At 42.8% G+C, this 18753-nt stretch overlaps 1 protein-coding gene across 2 annotated transcripts; it reads right to left on the reverse strand.

The window, feature by feature from the left end:
• Window positions 1-484: 484 nt before the first annotated feature.
• Window positions 485-5832, reverse strand: vgll2a (vestigial-like family member 2a). 2 transcript variants are annotated; one of them, XM_014205145.2, is made up of 4 exons: window positions 5446-5832; window positions 3235-3505; window positions 2013-2489; window positions 485-1404 (listed from the first exon to the last, which is right to left on the reverse strand). In XM_014205145.2, the coding sequence occupies exons 1-4, from the start codon at window positions 5530-5532 to the stop codon at window positions 1364-1366; spliced, it is 876 nt and encodes a 291-aa protein (XP_014060620.1). In that variant the 5' UTR covers window positions 5533-5832; the 3' UTR covers window positions 485-1363. The 2 variants fall into 2 exon arrangements, with proteins under 2 accessions (XP_014060620.1, XP_014060619.1); XM_014205144.2 differs by having other exon boundaries at window positions 485-1548.
• Window positions 5833-18753: the final 12921 nt, after the last annotated feature.

Raw genomic sequence — 18753 nt, forward strand, 5'->3', positions numbered from 1 at the left:
CAGTACACTGATAATGCATTAGTGTAAGGTAAAAATTGAACACCTAAAGGAAAAGTTCACCCCAAAACTATCTTTTGGTATTTGTTTCATTAGTCCATTGTTGTCATATGATGCAAAACACAGCATCACATGATGCAATTTGCATCATAGGGGATGATTTCTGTATTTTGAAGGTTACATATCTTGAGAACTTGATTGCTGACAAGCAAAACATTTTTGTCAACAATGGACTAATGAAACAAATAACAAAAGATTGTTTTGGGGTGGAATTTTCCTTTAAGTTGTGCTTGCAGATGGCTGAACGATATCTATTTTGTATACATTATATAATTGAAGAAATGAACCAGAACAATAGGCTGACTCACATCATCAAACAGGATAGTTTTCAAATGGACTGTCTATGAAATGGTGTATTCTATAGATTACGCATTTTATCTACCGTATACATGTTTGCCTAAATAATCAGTTCAGCGTGAGCACAGAGTCTAAAGTTGAGTTTTAATCACATTGTCCCATTGCTTTATAATTACAGGCTGAGGCAGACAACACATTGACATTACATTACAACTGTATCAAGAAAAAATACTTTAAAAGGTCAATATATTAATATGTTCACAATACAATATACCATGGATAATGACTGTTTGACTTTGACTTTGCTTTATACCTGGGATGACTGAAAAACAATGAGGAATAAGTACATAAAGATCACATATACTGTAGCACTGCCCCGATATGGCACACAGACATACATAGCACAGTTGTGTGTGTCCACTTCTGCTACCTCCTGTCCACCCCGCAGCTCAAAATCACCAGTCAAACCAGTTGTTCCCTATGGGTCGGGGTCCAGATTTGACAAAATGCTCAATTTATGAAGTCCAGAGCCCCTGGTCAAACACTGTGCAGTGACACTACGATTGTGTGTGTCCGTTGAGTACTGAAACAGTTGTCGTTGACAGCTGCTGGGGAGCAAGAAAGAGTCAAATGGCTTCAAATAGCCGCTGCTCACTTCAGTCATGTTAGAGAATACTCCTCTCTCTTGCTCCTCTCCTTTCATGGATTTTTAAAAAACACAATAGCAAATAGTGTTTTTCCAGTCTTCGAGTATGCTCTCGTCAAATCTATTTTTTTACGTTCCAGTTTCACTCTTTTTTTCTTTTTCAACAAGTGTCCTCTTTGGAGGAAAGTGTCCAGTCTTGGCCAGATAACATTTGTCAGTCACACCACTGAGCATTTCTGGCAAGCTGTCCAGCAAGTCCTGCATGGTTTTTCCCTCCTTTCTCTTAAGTAGGAGAGACTGAGTTTTAGATTCTCTCCCTTGTCCACTGCATTTCCAGCAGAGAGTATCCACAATGGAGTAATTTCAGCTGAGGATGTTTCCGCCACTGAAGGTGTAGCATCGAGCTGCAAGTGAGATTAGAATCTGTTACAGAAAATGTCTGTCAATATCATACAGTGCAGAAAAACACAGAGGCCAGCTCAGGCCTGGAAGGGCAGCAGAGCTTTAAAACCAGTACAAGTCCTTGCTCTTATCCTGGGCCTGCAGACCTGAGAGGAGAGGAAAGAGAGAAAAAAGAGAGAAAAGAAAAGGGAGGGCAAGAGAAGGATTAGGAAGAGGGAGACCAAATGGCTTATATGTAGAAGCAGGAAGCCCTTAAGCAGAAAAGTGTAAAAGCATATTGCCTCCCAGGAGAAAGAGGAGACAGAGAACTCAACCTGTTAAACCCATAAATACATTGTCTTTCTTAGTGTTGGAGAGTGGCCTTGACAAGACAACTGTTTCCCCCGGGGAGAACAAAACCCTGCATAATGTTATGAATGTAAGCATAACCCCGGTGTAAGGCATCACACCGTTTCTTAACTTTTGCATGAAATGAATTGTAGAGCGTACAATAGTAGTCATGAAATGAAATCATGCAGGCTATTCTGAAGTGCACTTGGAACAGCTAGTCCTTTATGAAGAGTTAACACTGCATGTTGTGTGCTGTTGTTGTTATCGCTGTTGTTGTTACCTGCATCCACATTGAGGCCGATGCTCTGGCTGATGTCTGCCCCTGCCCCTGTGAACGCCCCAGTCCAGGCCGAGCTGGCTGACTCACTCTTCCCAATGTCACACGGTGAGGCACTGGGTCCGGGGACAGTGGATGGAGGGAGCCGGTGCGGCCGGACAGAGGGCACCAGCAGAGAACTGTAGCGGGGGTCAAAGTGCGTGCCGTAGACTTCGTGCATGCTGGGTCGAGGGTAGGGGGAGCCCTGGGTGCCGATGGCCCCGCCGAGTGAGTAAGAGTGGTGGTGGTGGTGTGAGTGGTGCCAGGGCTCTGGGGTGGCCTGGTGGAGGTGGCCGTGTAGGGAGGCAGAGGAGTAGGGGTCCCCAGGGAAGGGTATCTCTGAGTAGGAGGATCCTAAGGCACTGCTCAGGGACGAGGGCTGGTATGCACTGTTCCAGAAGGACGGGGGGAAACTCCTCTGGCTCATCGGGAATAATCCATCTGGGAATCCACAGACACATTGAAATGCTCAGTCACAGATCAATTAAGTGGTAAAGACTATGAATGTATCTGTGGGTGAGGATCAATAAGCCAGTTCTGAGAATATGGCAAAAAAAAACGACTATGATCATTCAATTATTTTGAAAGGTTGAAATAAAGGAAAACTTTATGAGAAAAAGATGCATGGATAAATATTGTTTTCAGTTATTCCTGATGGTTGATCAAAATTGGAGAATGGTTGGCTATATAATATTGGTAGTATAATTACATTTTAAATTAATTGATTAAGGGAGTAATGTGCAACAGAACAAATTATAGCCTACCAAACCCTCACTACAAATTCCCCTACAATATAGTGAATAAGTCTGAGCCCTACATTCCACAGAACAGCATGTTAGTATTTTCAACTGCCTTTCCATCAATATTGTTTTACTTTGTGATTCCGTTGCGATTTTGATCCAACACAAATGAGAGTGAATGACTACAAACTGAAACTGAAACTATGGGAGCAAAACAGGGGATTCATTGATTTGTTCCAAAAATCCAGTTTAAAAGGAAGTGTATTTGAGTAAGATGTGAACACAATAATATACCAAAAAACTAAAAACCCACTTGCATTCAAGACATACATGCCATCCTTTATAGTCTATAAGCCTAAAAACAGTAATTGTGATTAAATGAAACCTCGTGGACAGGTGTTTGGTGCGGTTCTGTGATCCTCTCCATGAGGTGGATGTAGGCCTACCTCGTGCGGACTTGTTGCTGGCCGACCCGTGGACGTAGCTGGTTGGCTGGCTGAGGGCCCGGCTGAAGTGCTCGTCCACCACGGAGCTGATGTCCCCGTGGAAGTAGGTGAAGAGCACGCATCGCGAGTTCAGGTACTCGGCCTCCGGAGGGTGATCCTTCTCGCGCGCGCAGTCTTCCTCCTTTATCGTCGGCCCAGGGAGATTTGAGAACGAGCTGCCCCCACTGATGCTATCTTGCGCTTCTTGCATTTTGGAATAAAATGCTAATTTCTGAAACATTCGATAAAAAAACGTCAGAATTGAATAGCCTTGACATGCACTTGATATGAATTCCTATCAAGGCATCAAGTTAACAATTATCAACTTGAATTTCACCTGCACATAATCATTTGGTGGGTCACGGCCAGGCATTCCCAAAGGCTATCCTGGAGAAATTAGGGTTAAGTACCTTGCTCAAGGGCACATCGACAGATTTTTCAACTTGTCGGCTCAGGGATTCGAGCAAGAGACCTTTCGGTTATTGGCCAACGCTCTAAACGCTAGGCTACCTGCCGTCCATTTGGGTGAAACCAAGGTGTGACATTTCTGCGCGTTTCATGATCGTCCAACAGTTGTGCATTAGCGTTATATTGTGGCATCTGTGCGCTTTTTAGGCTATATTCAAAATGGCAGGTACTTAATAAGTTTATTATCCTCTCCTCATTCATAGGCCTACTCAAGGGGAGGCAGTTGTTGGATTCAGGAAACTAGCTATTCAATTTAAACCCGTGAGCATATCTGTTCATTTCTTAATTATGAACCTTCAAATCAAATCAATTTGTATTTGTCACATACAACACGTTAAGACTTCAGAGCGAAATGCTTACTTACGAGCCCTTTCCCAACATTGCAGAGTTAAAAAGTAAGAACAGTTAGATGTATTTTTTTTAAATGAAATAGTAACACAATTAAACAACAATAACGGGACTATATACAATGAGTATGTCAGCGGTAGTTGAGGTAATTGAGGTAATATGTACATGTAGGTAGGGGTAAAAGTGACTTAGGCAATCAGGATAGATAATAAACAGAGTAGCACAACCATATGTGAGCTTTGGAGAGTTTCGAAGTGAATCCCAGTATTCCCTTTTCTCTCTGCGTACTACATTTAAAGAAGACGTTCGCACTATTTGACATTTGAAAACCAGCTCTCTGTGCAAACAAAGATCTGAATTTGTATATTGACTGTGAGAGGTTTTAAGAAAGTGGCACAGCTTTAAGAGGGCCTTAGCACCAATGCACGTCTGGAAACCGAATATCCCAAACGCCTTACAGGTTCCTGTGCATGCACAAGCAGCATTAACTTAATTTACAGATATGTATCACAGGACGTGCGCCAACGAAATCGTTACCAGAGCACTAATTACATTTTATGAAAAAAAAGTGGACACGTCCAGACAAAATAATTATTATGAATGTAAAAAGTCATAAATACCAGCCTACAGATGAAAACAATAAAATAATAATAATTGTACTTGACGAATGGTTAATAAAAGTTGCGAACATAGCCTAAGCCTAAACTCTATTAATGACCCATAAGTATTTTGTATTGATTGGTTAATAAAGTTAATAAAGGCCTTGGCCTTTTCAATCTACATATTTCAATAGGCCTATCTAACCCATAACTTACGCATTGCAAAATATCCTAATTGAAATAGCAATAGAAGACACAATCAAATTCAGTAGCCTAAACGGAAAAGTATGCAATAGCCTTAGCCTGAGTGATTCGATTTTGCAGGACAAGACGGAGGGAGAGCGATAGCCTAAGCAACTAAAACAAACAAACAACAACAACAACAACAACATATATATATATAATGTTATCAACTAAACATATTATCACGCAAATTAGGTATGCTTCTGAATAACAATACAAGGAGGAATGGCTATCATTATTCATTAAGGAACACCAATCAAAAGTAAGCATGTCAATAGGCTAATAAGTTCCTCTTAAATAGGTGTAACTGTAGATAAGGAGGACTATTGGTTCCACAATCGACTGAAGGCTGTCATGCAGAATCATTTTGAGAGTCGACAATGCCAAAATACAGCAAGCCTGGATAAATCAAATTATTTATAATAATGCGCAATTAAAGTTTTTCATCAAAGTCTGACAAAACTTTCCCTGAACCAAGTCTGCCAGTAGTTTAAACAACCCGTCAATAACGTACCTGGTGATGATATGGGCTATAAGCTGCGGCGAAATAAGGCTGAGGTGGTGGACCATACACTTGATACATAACATCCAAGCAGCTCATGGCGAAAAAAGCGAATTCTCACGGATAGTAACTTGACGGAATAAGCAAAATCTTCATTGGAGATTGTAGACGGGGAGAGGTTAAAGTAACTTGGAACGTTGGAGAGCGGAGTTTCTATCCCAATTGCGCTGCGCGTCCTGCCTTCGGTCTTTACGCACCGTCAGTGCGACAGGAGCGCGTGGCGGAAAAAGTAAAGACATTACACAGCCAGCCGTTTTGACGTGTCTCTGGACGAGCCTGCATCCGACCAATGAGGGAACAAAAGCACTTCACAACCAGGTGTATTTTGTCCAAAGTCTGCAATAAACCTTTCATTACTACCATGAGCTGCGTGATGCTAAATTAAGAACAATGGAGCCCTGCCAGATAGGTCACTTGTAGTCTAATGTCATCCTGATATCAACTGTTACCTGTACTTCATTCCTTTGATATGCACCTGCATGTTACCTGTATATAATCTTTATTACAGACCAATATGTTCATTTCATACGTTATGTTTAATTTGGAGTCCAAGTACATTGTCCACATTTTGGTAAATAACATGCACTTGATGTCAATAATTTCGAAACCTAAACCTTTTAAAAAAGTACATTTTCGAATACTTTTACAGTTTGATAGGTCCTGGATAGGAAACCTTGATGCATCAAGCTTCATGGGTCTGTGGTATGCTGTATAGGCCTATTAATAACATTATTTTATGTCCTTTGCAATGGAGGCTTTAAAGATAATCCCTCAGTGTATATCAGGACATGCATCCTGTACAACATCAGTATACTGTAGTCAATTGGGACAGTAAATTGATTCACCCAAATTCCACCCACGAGTACAATAAGACTCTGAGATGTCAATATAAGGAATGTAGCATAATGATGTTTTGTAGTGTTAATGAATTATGTAAACAGATCAAATACAATAAGGAGAGGAATGCAGGACTCCAACCCCACACTGTGCCACAATCCCTAGGTGGCCTGTCAGATTCCAAGGTCAGAGGTCAAACAGTTTGGTCACAATTTGTGTCGGGGTCAGAGTGCATTACATAGTTTGAATGATAAGAATCAACAACCACCTGTTTCTCATCAAATATTGGGAGGTAGACATTTTTTTCTAACTTAAAGTGCAAAGGAACTCTATCCATTTCCACTGACAGTTATTGCCGGGCACATCCTTGATTTTACTAGGAATCTATCTGGAATGTTTGGTATTCCTGTCCTCTGTAAACGCTTGGTGGATTCAGGTTCCTTCAACCAGCTCTGGACAGAGAGATGGAGGAGGTCACACATTTATATCATTTCACAACAAACAATAATGGCACTGGAGTGAAGGCGCTAACATTATAGACATGCTGCTCTAGTCTAATGTGAGACAGGTAATGACAATTCATATGCAAATACTCTCTCTGCTTTCACGGTCATTGTGGGCGTGGACAAATGTTTTCCCACCCTAATTATTTATTTAACCTTTTCAACAATTGAAAAGACACTAACCTATTTAAAAATATCCTACAAAATTGTCTGATGCTGGACAAATCCCATAAAGGAAATCCAAGGTAAAGATGATTCTAGCTCTTTGATGGCTAGTTGGATAAGAGATCGTCTTTGCACCCAATTATCCGTGTTGGCTGTGGCAGAAATATGATCATGGGGGAAACCCAGCCCTGTGCTGTGACAGAGAGAACCAGGCCCCTTACACATCAGCCCTCTTTAACACACAATTAACAGCTCGGCTCTGATTTCAGATGAAATCTGTCTCCCAGCATCACTGCACGGTTGGAAGTAACACTGGTCACAGTGGTGGAATGAATGCATGCAACACATGCTGACTTTACGCCTCGTTCAGACCTGCAGCGTCATTGCGTTTTGGTAAACCAGAAATACATTAATTTCCAATGGAATGCTGTGTTTGCCTTGCAGCAGTGCGTTCTGTGTGGTGCATACGTTCGATTTATCCAATGCATAAAATTCTATGCTGCATAGACTTGACCGAAATAGTAGCAAAAGGTGAATGTTGAACTTTTGTTGCACACATATCCACACATTTTTTGGGATTACATCATGAAACAAGTTTGATTGCAGAATTTATTACTCAGCGTTGATGCAATGACACTGTCTGTCTGATCGAGGCATTATCTTCCTGTTTTGTCTACAGTCTACTTAGCATTGTCTCAGGTCTACAAACAAAGTACTCTACTTTTTTAGAAGGGCTGATTATTCCAGCACTTATTTAACTTATTCATACACTCATCATCTTTGTTGGTATCATAGTCATCATCATCTTCATCAATATTTCAAATCTTTAACAGTTCACCAATTTTATTAAATTCAAATGTCCTCGCTGGATTTTGTGAGAGGCCTATAATTAAGCAATAACGCACAACGCAACACAGAGTGCCTGGATACATCCCTTAGCCGTGGTATAATGACAAGGCCGACCACCGACCCCTGAGGTGCCTTATTGCTATTATAAACTAGTTACCAACGTAATTAGAGCAGTAAAAATAAATGTTTTGTCATACCCGTGGTATATGGTCTGATATACCACGGCTGTCAGCCAGTCAGAATTCAGGGCTCGAACCACCCACTTTATAATGTAATTTTTTGTGAGCTAAATAATTGACTTGACAATTCACTGGTGGTAGTGAAATGGTCAGTAAAGACAGACAGGCATACTGTAAAGGGATGCTGCGTGAAAAGGGAACATCAATTTCTTTGACCATGTCACAACTTCCGCCGAAGTCGGCTCCTCTCCTTGTTCGGGCGGCTTTCAGCGGTCGACGTCACCGGCTTTCTAGCCATCGCCGCTCCATTTTTCATTTATCCATTTGTTTTGTCTTGTTCCCTGCACACCTGGTTTTCATTCCCCAATCACACTACATGTATGTATTCCTCTGTTCCCCCTCATGTCTTTGTGTGTGGTTGTTTCGTGTTACGTGTCATTTTTGACATGCTGTTTCTGGTGTGCGTTTATTCCGTGTTTTATATCACGAGGTATGTTTATTTGTTTGTACTTTATTATTGTGACTGTTTGCACGTTTTTGCACTTTGGCATATTGGATGGAGGTTTCGACGCAGTGGCGTCCGTCTGTTGGTTTCTCCTGCCTAAATAAAGTGTGCGCCTGTTCACAACTCTCTGCTCTCCTGCACCTGACTCCGCTCCCAGTACGCACACCATTGACAGACCATGATAAATGTATCTCCTTTCCTGTGCATTATACTCACTCAGAGCTCAGCGCAACCACACCTGTCAGTCAGATAACATTACCATTTGCAATAACTCTCCATTTCTGATGTAACAGCTCAGAAACAATGAGGTGGTTTTAGTCAGTGTAACTCGACATGGTTTCTATTTCAACACAAATCGTTTTAAGACAAGAAACGGAAGGTGAGTGTAAACACCAGGCTAATAGGAGCTAACTCGCCAAGACAACAGCACATTCAACACATCTAATGGTGGTAGAGAGGGGGTGGAAAGGAGGGGAGGTAGAGTGCACTTCACAGACTGCTTTTATTTCTTGTTGTGTTCAACACGGGAGCTGCCTAGACCAAGACTCAAGTCTAAAATCATTATTTGGTCCCCTGATGGAGAGGGATCTTTGGCCCTGGCCTTCCATTTAGGCTGTAGGTAATCTGCCTGGGTCCTCCCAAGGCTACTGCCAGGAGGGGTGAGGGTGAGGGGATGAAAGGGGTGGCACACAAAGGCATTACCAGAGCAAGCCTGAAGTGAGGAGGAACACAAACATGCTTAACGTAGTAGCTGAATGAGGGTGGGGTAGGAGGCGTTCTGCAAAATTATGACTGAATATATTAGTAGGATATGCTTTTTCAGGTGTTTGCAGTGTTAACCTAATGTTCAGTGTGTCCAATGTTTTAGTCCCAGCAATTAAACATTCATTATGAATTAAAAAGTATTATTATCACTATCTAGCTATTTCAGGAGCTCTACAAAAACATTCTTATACTTACAAATCAATTAAAGTGTGAACTCCTCCTCAAACTGCTAATATAGCTATTTTCATATTTTACAACTGACTCCTTAAACCGAATGAAGATGAAGGTCATTGGTGACAAACCCCTGTCATGACATGACTTCCATGTTGTCTATGAGGAATGATCATTGATCATCATTGAGTTTGTGGTCTTCTGTTGGTGTGAACCCCTGCACACCATGTGGCTACAGCAACAGTTTTAGAGGTGGGAGTTCCAGTGTGAAATGTGAAACAGAGAGTGTCTGTTTCAGGAGGGATATTGTGACACCTGTCCCAGCCACACAGCCATACAAGGCCCAGCAGCGCAAGAGCATAGAACAGGCACAGATTCCTCCAGGAGGTCACTAAAACCAGAAGTTCCTGCGCTCATTATGGGGGTGCTTAGAAAATTACACAAGGTTCAGGGGTCATAGGTCAAATCCTAGGTGGTATACCATGGCTCTTTTGTTTGAGCTAATGATCATTTAAAATGTAATGATCAAGAAGAAAAGAAACCCCACTGCCGTTTCTAATTACAGCACTTCATCTTCTAAACATGAGGCCTGCTACATCAGGGCCGGCAATATTATGACAATTAGGAAGCAGTGGGCCTGCAGTGTGTCTGATTGATTTGGCAGGGCTGTGACTATGTAGCACGACACGGCATAAGATAAGCGTGATATGCACAGTAGAGCCCCAGTAGCCCCTTCACGTGGCAGAGACACCTGTTGCTAGTATTACTGCGATGAAGTCGTGGTTCGGCCTTGGGAGGAAATGTGGATATCCAAACACTCTTTAATAGTGGGAGCAGGGAGCATCAGCTGTGGAGCTTACATTCACACTGACTCCATTCATCCACCCATTCATTCCTTTGGACACGCCTGACATGAGTCTAATAGAATTTATTGAAAAACTACCAGGGGTGACTGAGCCAAGACAATGCAAGCTATGAGAGGAAACGGTATGGAAACAATGTTGATTCAACCAATGTGTGCCCAGTGGGTTGCATGTAAAAAAAAAATACAATGTTTTGTTAAAGGAATTGTAAATACAAAGTCCAAATAAATAAATATTTATCAAATAATAATTGTTATTTCATTAGACTTTCATCGGGGACTCGATTAAATCCGATCTGCTTTAGCATTGCATTTGTTTTGGTGGTGTGGTGTCTGAGGTGGAACTGAGTTAGAGCTGTCAAATCCACAAGCGGCTCCTTGCATTACCTTATCGCGGACATTATTCCATTGGACCACTTGATTTAATAATCCTACAAATCCCATGTAACCGCGTTAGAAGTAGGCAATTCTGAAAATGTTTCCTCATTTATGCTTTTCGACAGCAGAAATAAGGACGAGCTGGCTATGGTGGGCTATATTTTGTTTATGTTAATGGTTTTACATTTGAGAGTCATTAGTCTATTTCTATCATTGATAGGGCCTACACTTTCTATCACCATTTTGAATGCAGTAGGGATAATGAGGAGGGGAGTGGTTTGTGACACACAACAGGAGCCGCTCACTGATTTGTCAGCTCATACCTCAGTTACACCCCCAACACTGCCAAAACATCTGCTATGTGGATGTCAGCCAACGCGGGTTAATGTTCTATCTGATTGAATCGAGCCCTAGATTGCTAATTATTATTTTCAACTACATTTTTACAATCAACTAATCATAGAGAAACTACAATTTCACATTGGTCATTATGTAAAAATGTCCAAACAAGAAAACCCCTGTACTTCATTTCTTGAAGCCAAAAAGTACTTTCAGTGTTATTCAAACTTCCAAGAATTCAATTTAGAATTCAAAAGAAATTATTATCAAACCAGGAAAAGCAAGGCCAGCCATTTCAATTAATATTTGAATAACTGTTCTGGGCAGTGATGTTTGGTTCTCTGTGCAGAAGCTGAAAGGACCATGTCCATGGCTATCTAGCAGAAAACCTTGACAATACAGGGACTGTTTACTTACTGGTTTAGTGTTAAAATGGGTCTCTTATGTGAGGCATGATGACAATACGCCACCGTAGACACTGATTGAAAAATGCAATAGAGAAATATTTTTTATCCTAGATTCATATGATACGACTGATTCTCTATTTTAGAGAATACAATTTGTTCCATAACTCCATAACTGTTTCATAATGTAAAGCTGAAGGGCGTATTACTATTAAAGAGATAGTTCACCCAAATTACAAAAAATGAGCTACACAATCAATTTTCGATAATTTAGGAAGACATGATGCATGACAAATTGCTAATATAGGTACCATGACTTGCATTGAATTTGTGCCACAATTGCTAAAGTATTTGAAAAACTATATATCTGTCTCTGGGAAACAAAACAGGGTAAGGAAACCAATATGTCATTTTGTATTTTGAGTGAAATATTCCTTTAACCCTCTGTACAGTGTGTGTGTGTGTCTGATGGCTCCCGGAAGCCCCCTCTGCAAGTTCACCACTTGAACTTGTTCGCCACTCAAAAGGTAAATAGGATCAAAATATTTCCTGGCCATCCAAGTGGTGCCATGCCAAGTTGGCGAGGGTTCAGCCTAGTGGCGGGGAAGGGAGAGGCGGGGCGTGGCAAATGTGTAAAATTGCCCCTTCTATAGAAACTCGCCTAACAACAACCAAATATCACGTTACATCACCCGGCTCCTGTTGCATATTGAAGTTATATATTTTCCTGACAGTTTTATGGGTGAGGTACATTTATAACCAGGGTGAGGATGAGGTTGAAAGATGTGGTGTGCGGTTGACCAGGGAGCATTTGGGGAGTAGTCTGGAAGAAATCGAGGAGGAAAATATTAGAGCCACATCTTCACAAGGGCAAGAAATTCCACCCGGCTCAAATGTGTTTTGGCTCGGGGCCCTGCCCCTTGTCATAACCCTGACAGTCACTGTGCCTCCTATTTCTGGCAGGGACCTGGATCCAGAGAGGGGCGAGCCCATTAGCAGTTAAAATTAGGACGGCCTGGTTGTAACAACACACACTCACCTCTAACAAAGACGTGGCTGGGATGGAGGAGTGCCGGGGCCGAGTGTCATGTTCATGTGCCATCCATCAGTACTGAGCCCTGTGATTCAAGAGACAGCTGGAGGCACCGGGCTCGGGATGTGAGGGGCAGAGGGAGTGTGAGGTGGAGGGTGTGCGTGTGTGTATGTGAGGGGCAGAGGGAGTGTGAGGTGGAGGGTGTGAGTGTGTGTATGTGAGGGGCAGAGGGAGTGTGAGGTGGAGGGTGTACGTGTGTGTATGTGAGGGGCAGAGGGAGTGTGAGGTGGAGGGTGTATGTGAGGGGCAGAGGGAGTGTGAGGTGGAGGGTGTGAGTGTGTGTATGTGAGGGGCAGAGGGAGTGTGAGGTGGAGGGTGTGCGTGTGTGTATGTGAGGGGCAGAGGGAGTGTGAGGTGGAGGGTGTGCGTGTGTGTATGTGAGGGGCAGAGGGAGTGTGAGGTGGAGGGTGTGAGTGTGTGTGTATGTGAGGGGCAGAGGGAGTGTGAGGTGGAGGGTGTGCGTGTGTGTATGTGAGGGGCAGAGGGAGTGTGAGGTGGAGGGTGTGCATGTGTGTATGTGAGGGGCAGAGGGAGTGTGAGGTGGAGGGTGTATGTGAGGGGCAAAGGGAGTGTGAGGTGGAGGGTGTGCGTGTGTGTATATGTGTGTGCGGGGTAAGGGGGTGTAGTGAGTGTTGGTGTGAGGGGTAACGGGGTGTAGTGAGTGTTTGAGTTTGGGGTAACGGGGTGTAGTGAGTGTTTGAGTTTGGGGTAGTGGGGTGTTAGTGAGTGTGGGTGTGAGGGGTAGCGGGGTGTAGTGAGTGTGGGTGTGAGGGGTAGCGGGGTGTAGTGAGTGTGGGTGTGAGGGGTAGCGGGGTGTAGTGAGTGTGGGTGTGAGGGGTAGTGGGGTGTAGTGAGTGTGGGTGTGAGGGGTAGCGGGGTATAGTGAGTGTGGGTGTGAGGGGTAGCGGGGTGTAGTGAGTGTGGGTGTGAGGGGTAGCGGGGTGTAGTGAGTGTGGGTGTGAGGGGTAGCGGGGTATAATGAGTGTGGGTGTGAGGGGTAGCGGGGTGTAGTGAGTGTGGGTGTGAGGGGTAGCGGGGTATAGTGAGTGTGGGTGTGAGGGGTAGCGGGGTGTAGTGAGTGTGGGTGTGAGGGGTAGTGGGGTGTAGTGAGTGTGGGTGTGAGGGGTAGCGGGGTATAATGAGTGTGGGTGTGAGGGGTAGCGGGGTGTAGTGAGTGTGGGTGTGAGGGGTAGTGGGGTGTAGTGAGTGTGGGTGTGAGGGGTAGCGGGGTATAGTGAGTGTGGGTGTGAGGGGTAGCGGGGTGTAGTGAGTGTGGGTGTGAGGGGTAGCGGGGTGGAGTGAGTGTGGGTGTGAGGGGTAGTGGGGTGTAGTGAGTGTGGGTGTGAGGGGTAGCGGGGTATAGTGAGTGTGGGTGTGAGGGGTAGCGGGGTGTAGTGAGTGTGGGTGTGAGGGGTAGCGGGGTGTAGTGAGTGTGGGTGTGAGGGGTAGCGGGGTGTAGTGAGTGTGGGTGTGAGGGGTAGCGGGGTATAGTGAGTGTGGGTGTGAGGGGTAGCGGGGTGTAGTGAGTGTGGGTGTGAGGGGTAGCGGGGTGTAGTGAGTGTGGGTGCGTGCAGGATGCAGCAGGGTGTTTCTGTGTGTTGTACTTGTGGTCGGGGAGCTCTTTGTAGTGGTTTGCTGAGTCAATTGGATAACGTTGGGTACTTTGTAGTCGTCTGGCTATGGCCCCCTGGCCTCTCTGGGCTCTGAAACACAGCCATGGCCAATCAGATATGACTTGGCCCAAGTGGCACGGTATACCAGTGGACCCCACGTCACTGACTGATTACATCATGACTGCTAGGGTCAGTGTCTCAGAGTGGATACAGTTATCTGTGTGTCAATCGTTACATGCTTTGCCTCTCCTATGACAGATTTCATTACAAAATCATTAAGAATGATGGCTGCCGTTTATGCTGTTCATACCTTCATAAGCACAATACAGCTACAGTTGTAGGATCTTAATTTGATCACTATTTTGTTGCACTAAACATGGTTATATTAACAGTATTGCCCTTTTCATTTAGCCTACACTGTAATAACAATTCCTGTTGTTATTACAGCAACTTACTGGCAGCCAGTTACGTGTGGTTTAACAGTACATTTATTTTGACATGTCTCTGGCTGCCATTAAGTTACTGGAAAAACAACATGATTTTTTTTACAGGGTACCTTCGGCCAGCTAATAGCCTAACCACCAATCAAGCAACATTATGGATCAAATGTTCAAATCCTGTTGCTGCAGGATTCTTTTGTGACAATATAGGTCAAATTAACATCCTACACCTGTACCAGCGAATGTTTATCTTTTTGTGAGGAAAATATCTGCATGGACAAGGAGAGATGGAGAGATCTTTCCTCTGTGGCTTCAGCGAGGAAGTAGAAATATTAACAATTAAACACAATACAACAGGACTGATTTGATTGGTTGTGCGGACCAAATGGGTAGGCTTGTCCTTGCACTCTGAACCCTCCATTGTGGCCCTCATTTCAACACCTCTTTTATCCTGGGCCATTAGGAGCAGAAGACAGCATACCTAGATGGAAGGAGAAGAGAATCGCTCTCTCTTCAATGTGTCCCTAGGTTAGCATTCAGGGATAACTTTTTAAAAGCACTTATTATTAAAAGGTCCAATGCAGCTGTTTTTATTTCAATATCAAATGATTTCTGGGTAACAATTAAGTATCATACTGTGATTGCTTTGAATGAAAATGGTCAAAAAGAAACAAAAATAGCTTCTTGGCAAAGAGCAATTTCTCAAGCAAACATTTTGCTAGGGCTGTCTGGGAGTGGTTTGAGTGGGGAGGGGAAAACTTCAAATTAGCTGTTATTGCTGTTGGTATATTAAGTAATTTATAGCATGGCGATGTCAACATGAAAGGCCAAAACTCCCTCCCACCAAAACAGGCTGAAATTTCAGGCAGTCTTTTCAAACAGCTTTTACATTAAAAGGACATTATCATATTTTTCACAATTTCGCGGTATTATTCCAATCTCTCATTGTGTGGAAGTATATATAAAACACAGGAAATTATGTTTTTGACTGCACTGGGCCTTTAAGTGGATCTAACTTAAGTTGAAACCCATTTATAAAACTATTATTTACCAGTTGAAGGGAAAGTCCTCGGACACAATATTATAATGATGATGGGTCTGGGAAATAGACAGGTTTTCAAATATTGCTGCAAATCCTACAAAAGTGGTTTATTTAATAACAAATTGGTATGAGCTCACTTGCATGGTAAAAAATAAAAGGTTATTCAACTGATCCCAAAAAACGTTTTCAGAATTAGAGTAGTTGTTTGACCTTTGTTATGATTCTGTAGATGTTCATATGATATGGGACTGTATGGTCTGACAACAGATTTATAAATGGGTGACTTAATGCCCATAGAATTGAAGAAGGCCACTGGTAATCCACGTACTGGAATGTGGGCTTGGCTCCATCAGTTCGGTCACACTTGTGACTTATTTATAGGGGCCATCGTGGACTGATGAGGCAAGCCCACTTGTGACTGATCCCTCTAGAGAGCTGAAGGACTGAAGAGCCATATACATTTGTTCACTGTTATGTTAAGATACAAGGATATACAGTAAGTAAAACATGGAACATCCTGTATCATATTATAACACTCTGTTTTCCAGCCCTGACCCTAACAGGGTTCAAATCAAACCCCAGGCCTGCGTGGGACAGACAGGGATGATAATGCACACAGCCAGAAAAAAAAGGGAAAATATGAAAGACAGCTGCTGACAGCGAAATCAGATGAACAAAAAAAGCAAGTGTAAGGGACGTTGCACCGGAGCGTTGCACAGTGGGCCCTTTTCACAGCCGCCCTGGTCTGGGTGGTGACAGAAGCAGCTGGCGCGTCTTTCTTGCCCTTCTCTGTCGGTCATTCATTTCCCACAAAGGCCCCCAGTGACAGTTCCCTCATAGTGACCATACTTGGAAACGAGGTGCAAGAAAGAAATCGGGAGAATGGAATACACAACTTGGGTTCACAACAACATGTGCATAACAGCTTCTCCCCTTGTACAGCATGTCACCATCTAAACCCACAATCTACACAAAGCAAAAATAAGTCAAGTTTGTTAAAATATTAAATTATTATACATTTGAATGTGAAGGGTCTCATTCATCAAACTGTACATATTATTGCCTACTTTTTGTAGGCCTGCATGTTCACTGAAATATTTGCTCAATTCATTTGATAATTTATTCTTTATTTGAATTATGAATTTCAATTGAATAATGAGGACACTGTCCAAGGATTTAAATAATCAAGGTTTCATTTTCACCATGAACTCATATATTATTGAACATTTGATTTATTTATAATACTTTCGTATGTACATTTCAGATGAAATGCATATTTTAATATACTAGCAGTTAGAGAAATATTGCACTGACCTAATGTTGAGAATATTCTGACATTCTGTTTGCATTAGGCTATACTCTAAGACTAAGGAGAAATATCCATCATTCATAAGCTCGTCTCCCAGCTATGTAAATTAGATATGTTAATGTATGGTTTCTTTCATCACATTAAGTGCAAACCAAGCATGTCATCTATGTCTACCTAGGTCTCTGTTTACGATGAGAGTGTGCCAGGCATTCAGACTAAATGAAAATATACACTACAGGAAGCATCCCAGGCATCTCTCATAACAAGCTGCAGAAACTCTCTAAAGCATCGCTGCTATGTTCTGGGGAATTTTGAGAATCTTAAGCTTAAACCACCATGCCTCCCAGCCTTCAGCAGGATCTACGGGGTTACGGGGATCAGATCAGCATAGCAGTCCACTCTCACAATTAGAATTTGACTCTATCAGTACAGTAGCTGCTTGTGTGTGGTCTCTCTCCCCCTGTAGAGGGGCAAATCTCCCCCCATCTCCCTGTTCCACTTAACACTCCCCATATGGGTCCTGAAGGGTGGACGGGTGGCTTAAGATTCACTTAAATGATGGGTTGGCAAAATGGCAATGATTGTCTAATCTGTGTTTTACTGTGGGAAATGCTTAAGAATAATGGTCCGGTATGGCTCCCCTCTAAGAAATCTTAGCGGTAGTTATGCCTTGAGTATTAAACAGTGCTGCATTTGCAGGATGATATTCTGAAATGACACACATTCCTGATTCCTGTGGTGGACACAGCTTGTAAACAAGGAATTTAAGTAGTGTATTTTAATTAAGGGACGACAGGGAAAATCGCTGATATATTTCAGTTGCGTTAAGGAATGGATCTAGATAACCTTGTTCTTTAAAGAGTGATTGGATCTATGCGGCTACTGCTATAATTATCAGGCATGTCAGTTTAAGTAACCGACTGGAGAATCCTCATGTTACCACCTCATTTTATACAGTACTTTGTAAATAAATAAGCCACATCCATACTTATGGAAAACGAATCACCAAACCACCAGGGCTTATCATCCATGACCTTTAAGTGAGTGCTAAAGTGACTGGAAATCAGAGAGCAATGTGGCAACAAACTATCCCCCTATATGTCACAATGGCAAGTCATAACTCTTGATATGATTCCTCCATGGACTTGATCAGGTTTCATTTCAATATTTAGAACATCCCTTTTATGCCAGTACCTTGGGTCCTGTGACCAGCAGGGCCATCATCTTGCAGTATTTCAGGATGAGGTCAGTCTTTTTCTTTGTGCAGGCGGTCTGCCAATTTCTCGACACCTGCCTTAAAAGTGACAGCTCTATGGGGCATCCCCATGAATCAACGGTCATGTGGCCTCCTCTCAACGGTCCTGGACAGTTACCAAGTTAGAAACGGCCCTGTAACCCTATTAGGACAGCTGACAAAGAGCATGAAGAAACGGACTGAAGACTGAAGGGGGACACTGTGTATGCGTTTTAAGGAGGGGGGGTGTTGGTGGGTGGACAGTTATTTGGAGGTCGAGGTCAGCAAAGGGCTTGAAGGGGCGCATGGAGATTGTGAAATAAGAACGAGGGATGTGCTGACCTTTTGGGAACAAATGAGTACCCTGTCCTCATGAGCGAAAAATTTACTTTTTGATGACTGCTTATTCTGTAGTGCTTGCAGGATTGTGCTTTTCCAGACATGTCATTGAAAATTAAAGACTCATTTCCACCCAATCGAACCCTATTAAAACATACCAAATTAATTTGCTGTGGCCCAGAATATAGGTTACTGGGATTCTGGTGCAATATCATTGCAGATATTTACATAAA

Source organism: Salmo salar, chromosome ssa06 (assembly GCF_905237065.1).
Source record: "Salmo salar chromosome ssa06, Ssal_v3.1, whole genome shotgun sequence".
Taxonomy (NCBI): domain Eukaryota; kingdom Metazoa; phylum Chordata; class Actinopteri; order Salmoniformes; family Salmonidae; genus Salmo; species Salmo salar.

Coding starts and splice junctions, on each gene's coding strand:
- vgll2a (XM_014205144.2), bottom strand. CDS start 5,532: ATGAGCTGCTTGGATGTTATGTATCAAGTGTATGGTCCACCACCTCAG. Junction 3,506..5,445: donor ATAGCCCATATCATCACCAG/GTACGTTATTGA, acceptor CGAATGTTTCAG/AAATTAGCATTTTATTCCAA. Junction 2,490..3,234: donor CAGCAACAAGTCCGCACGAG/GTAGGCCTACAT, acceptor GTGGATTCCCAG/ATGGATTATTCCCGATGAGC.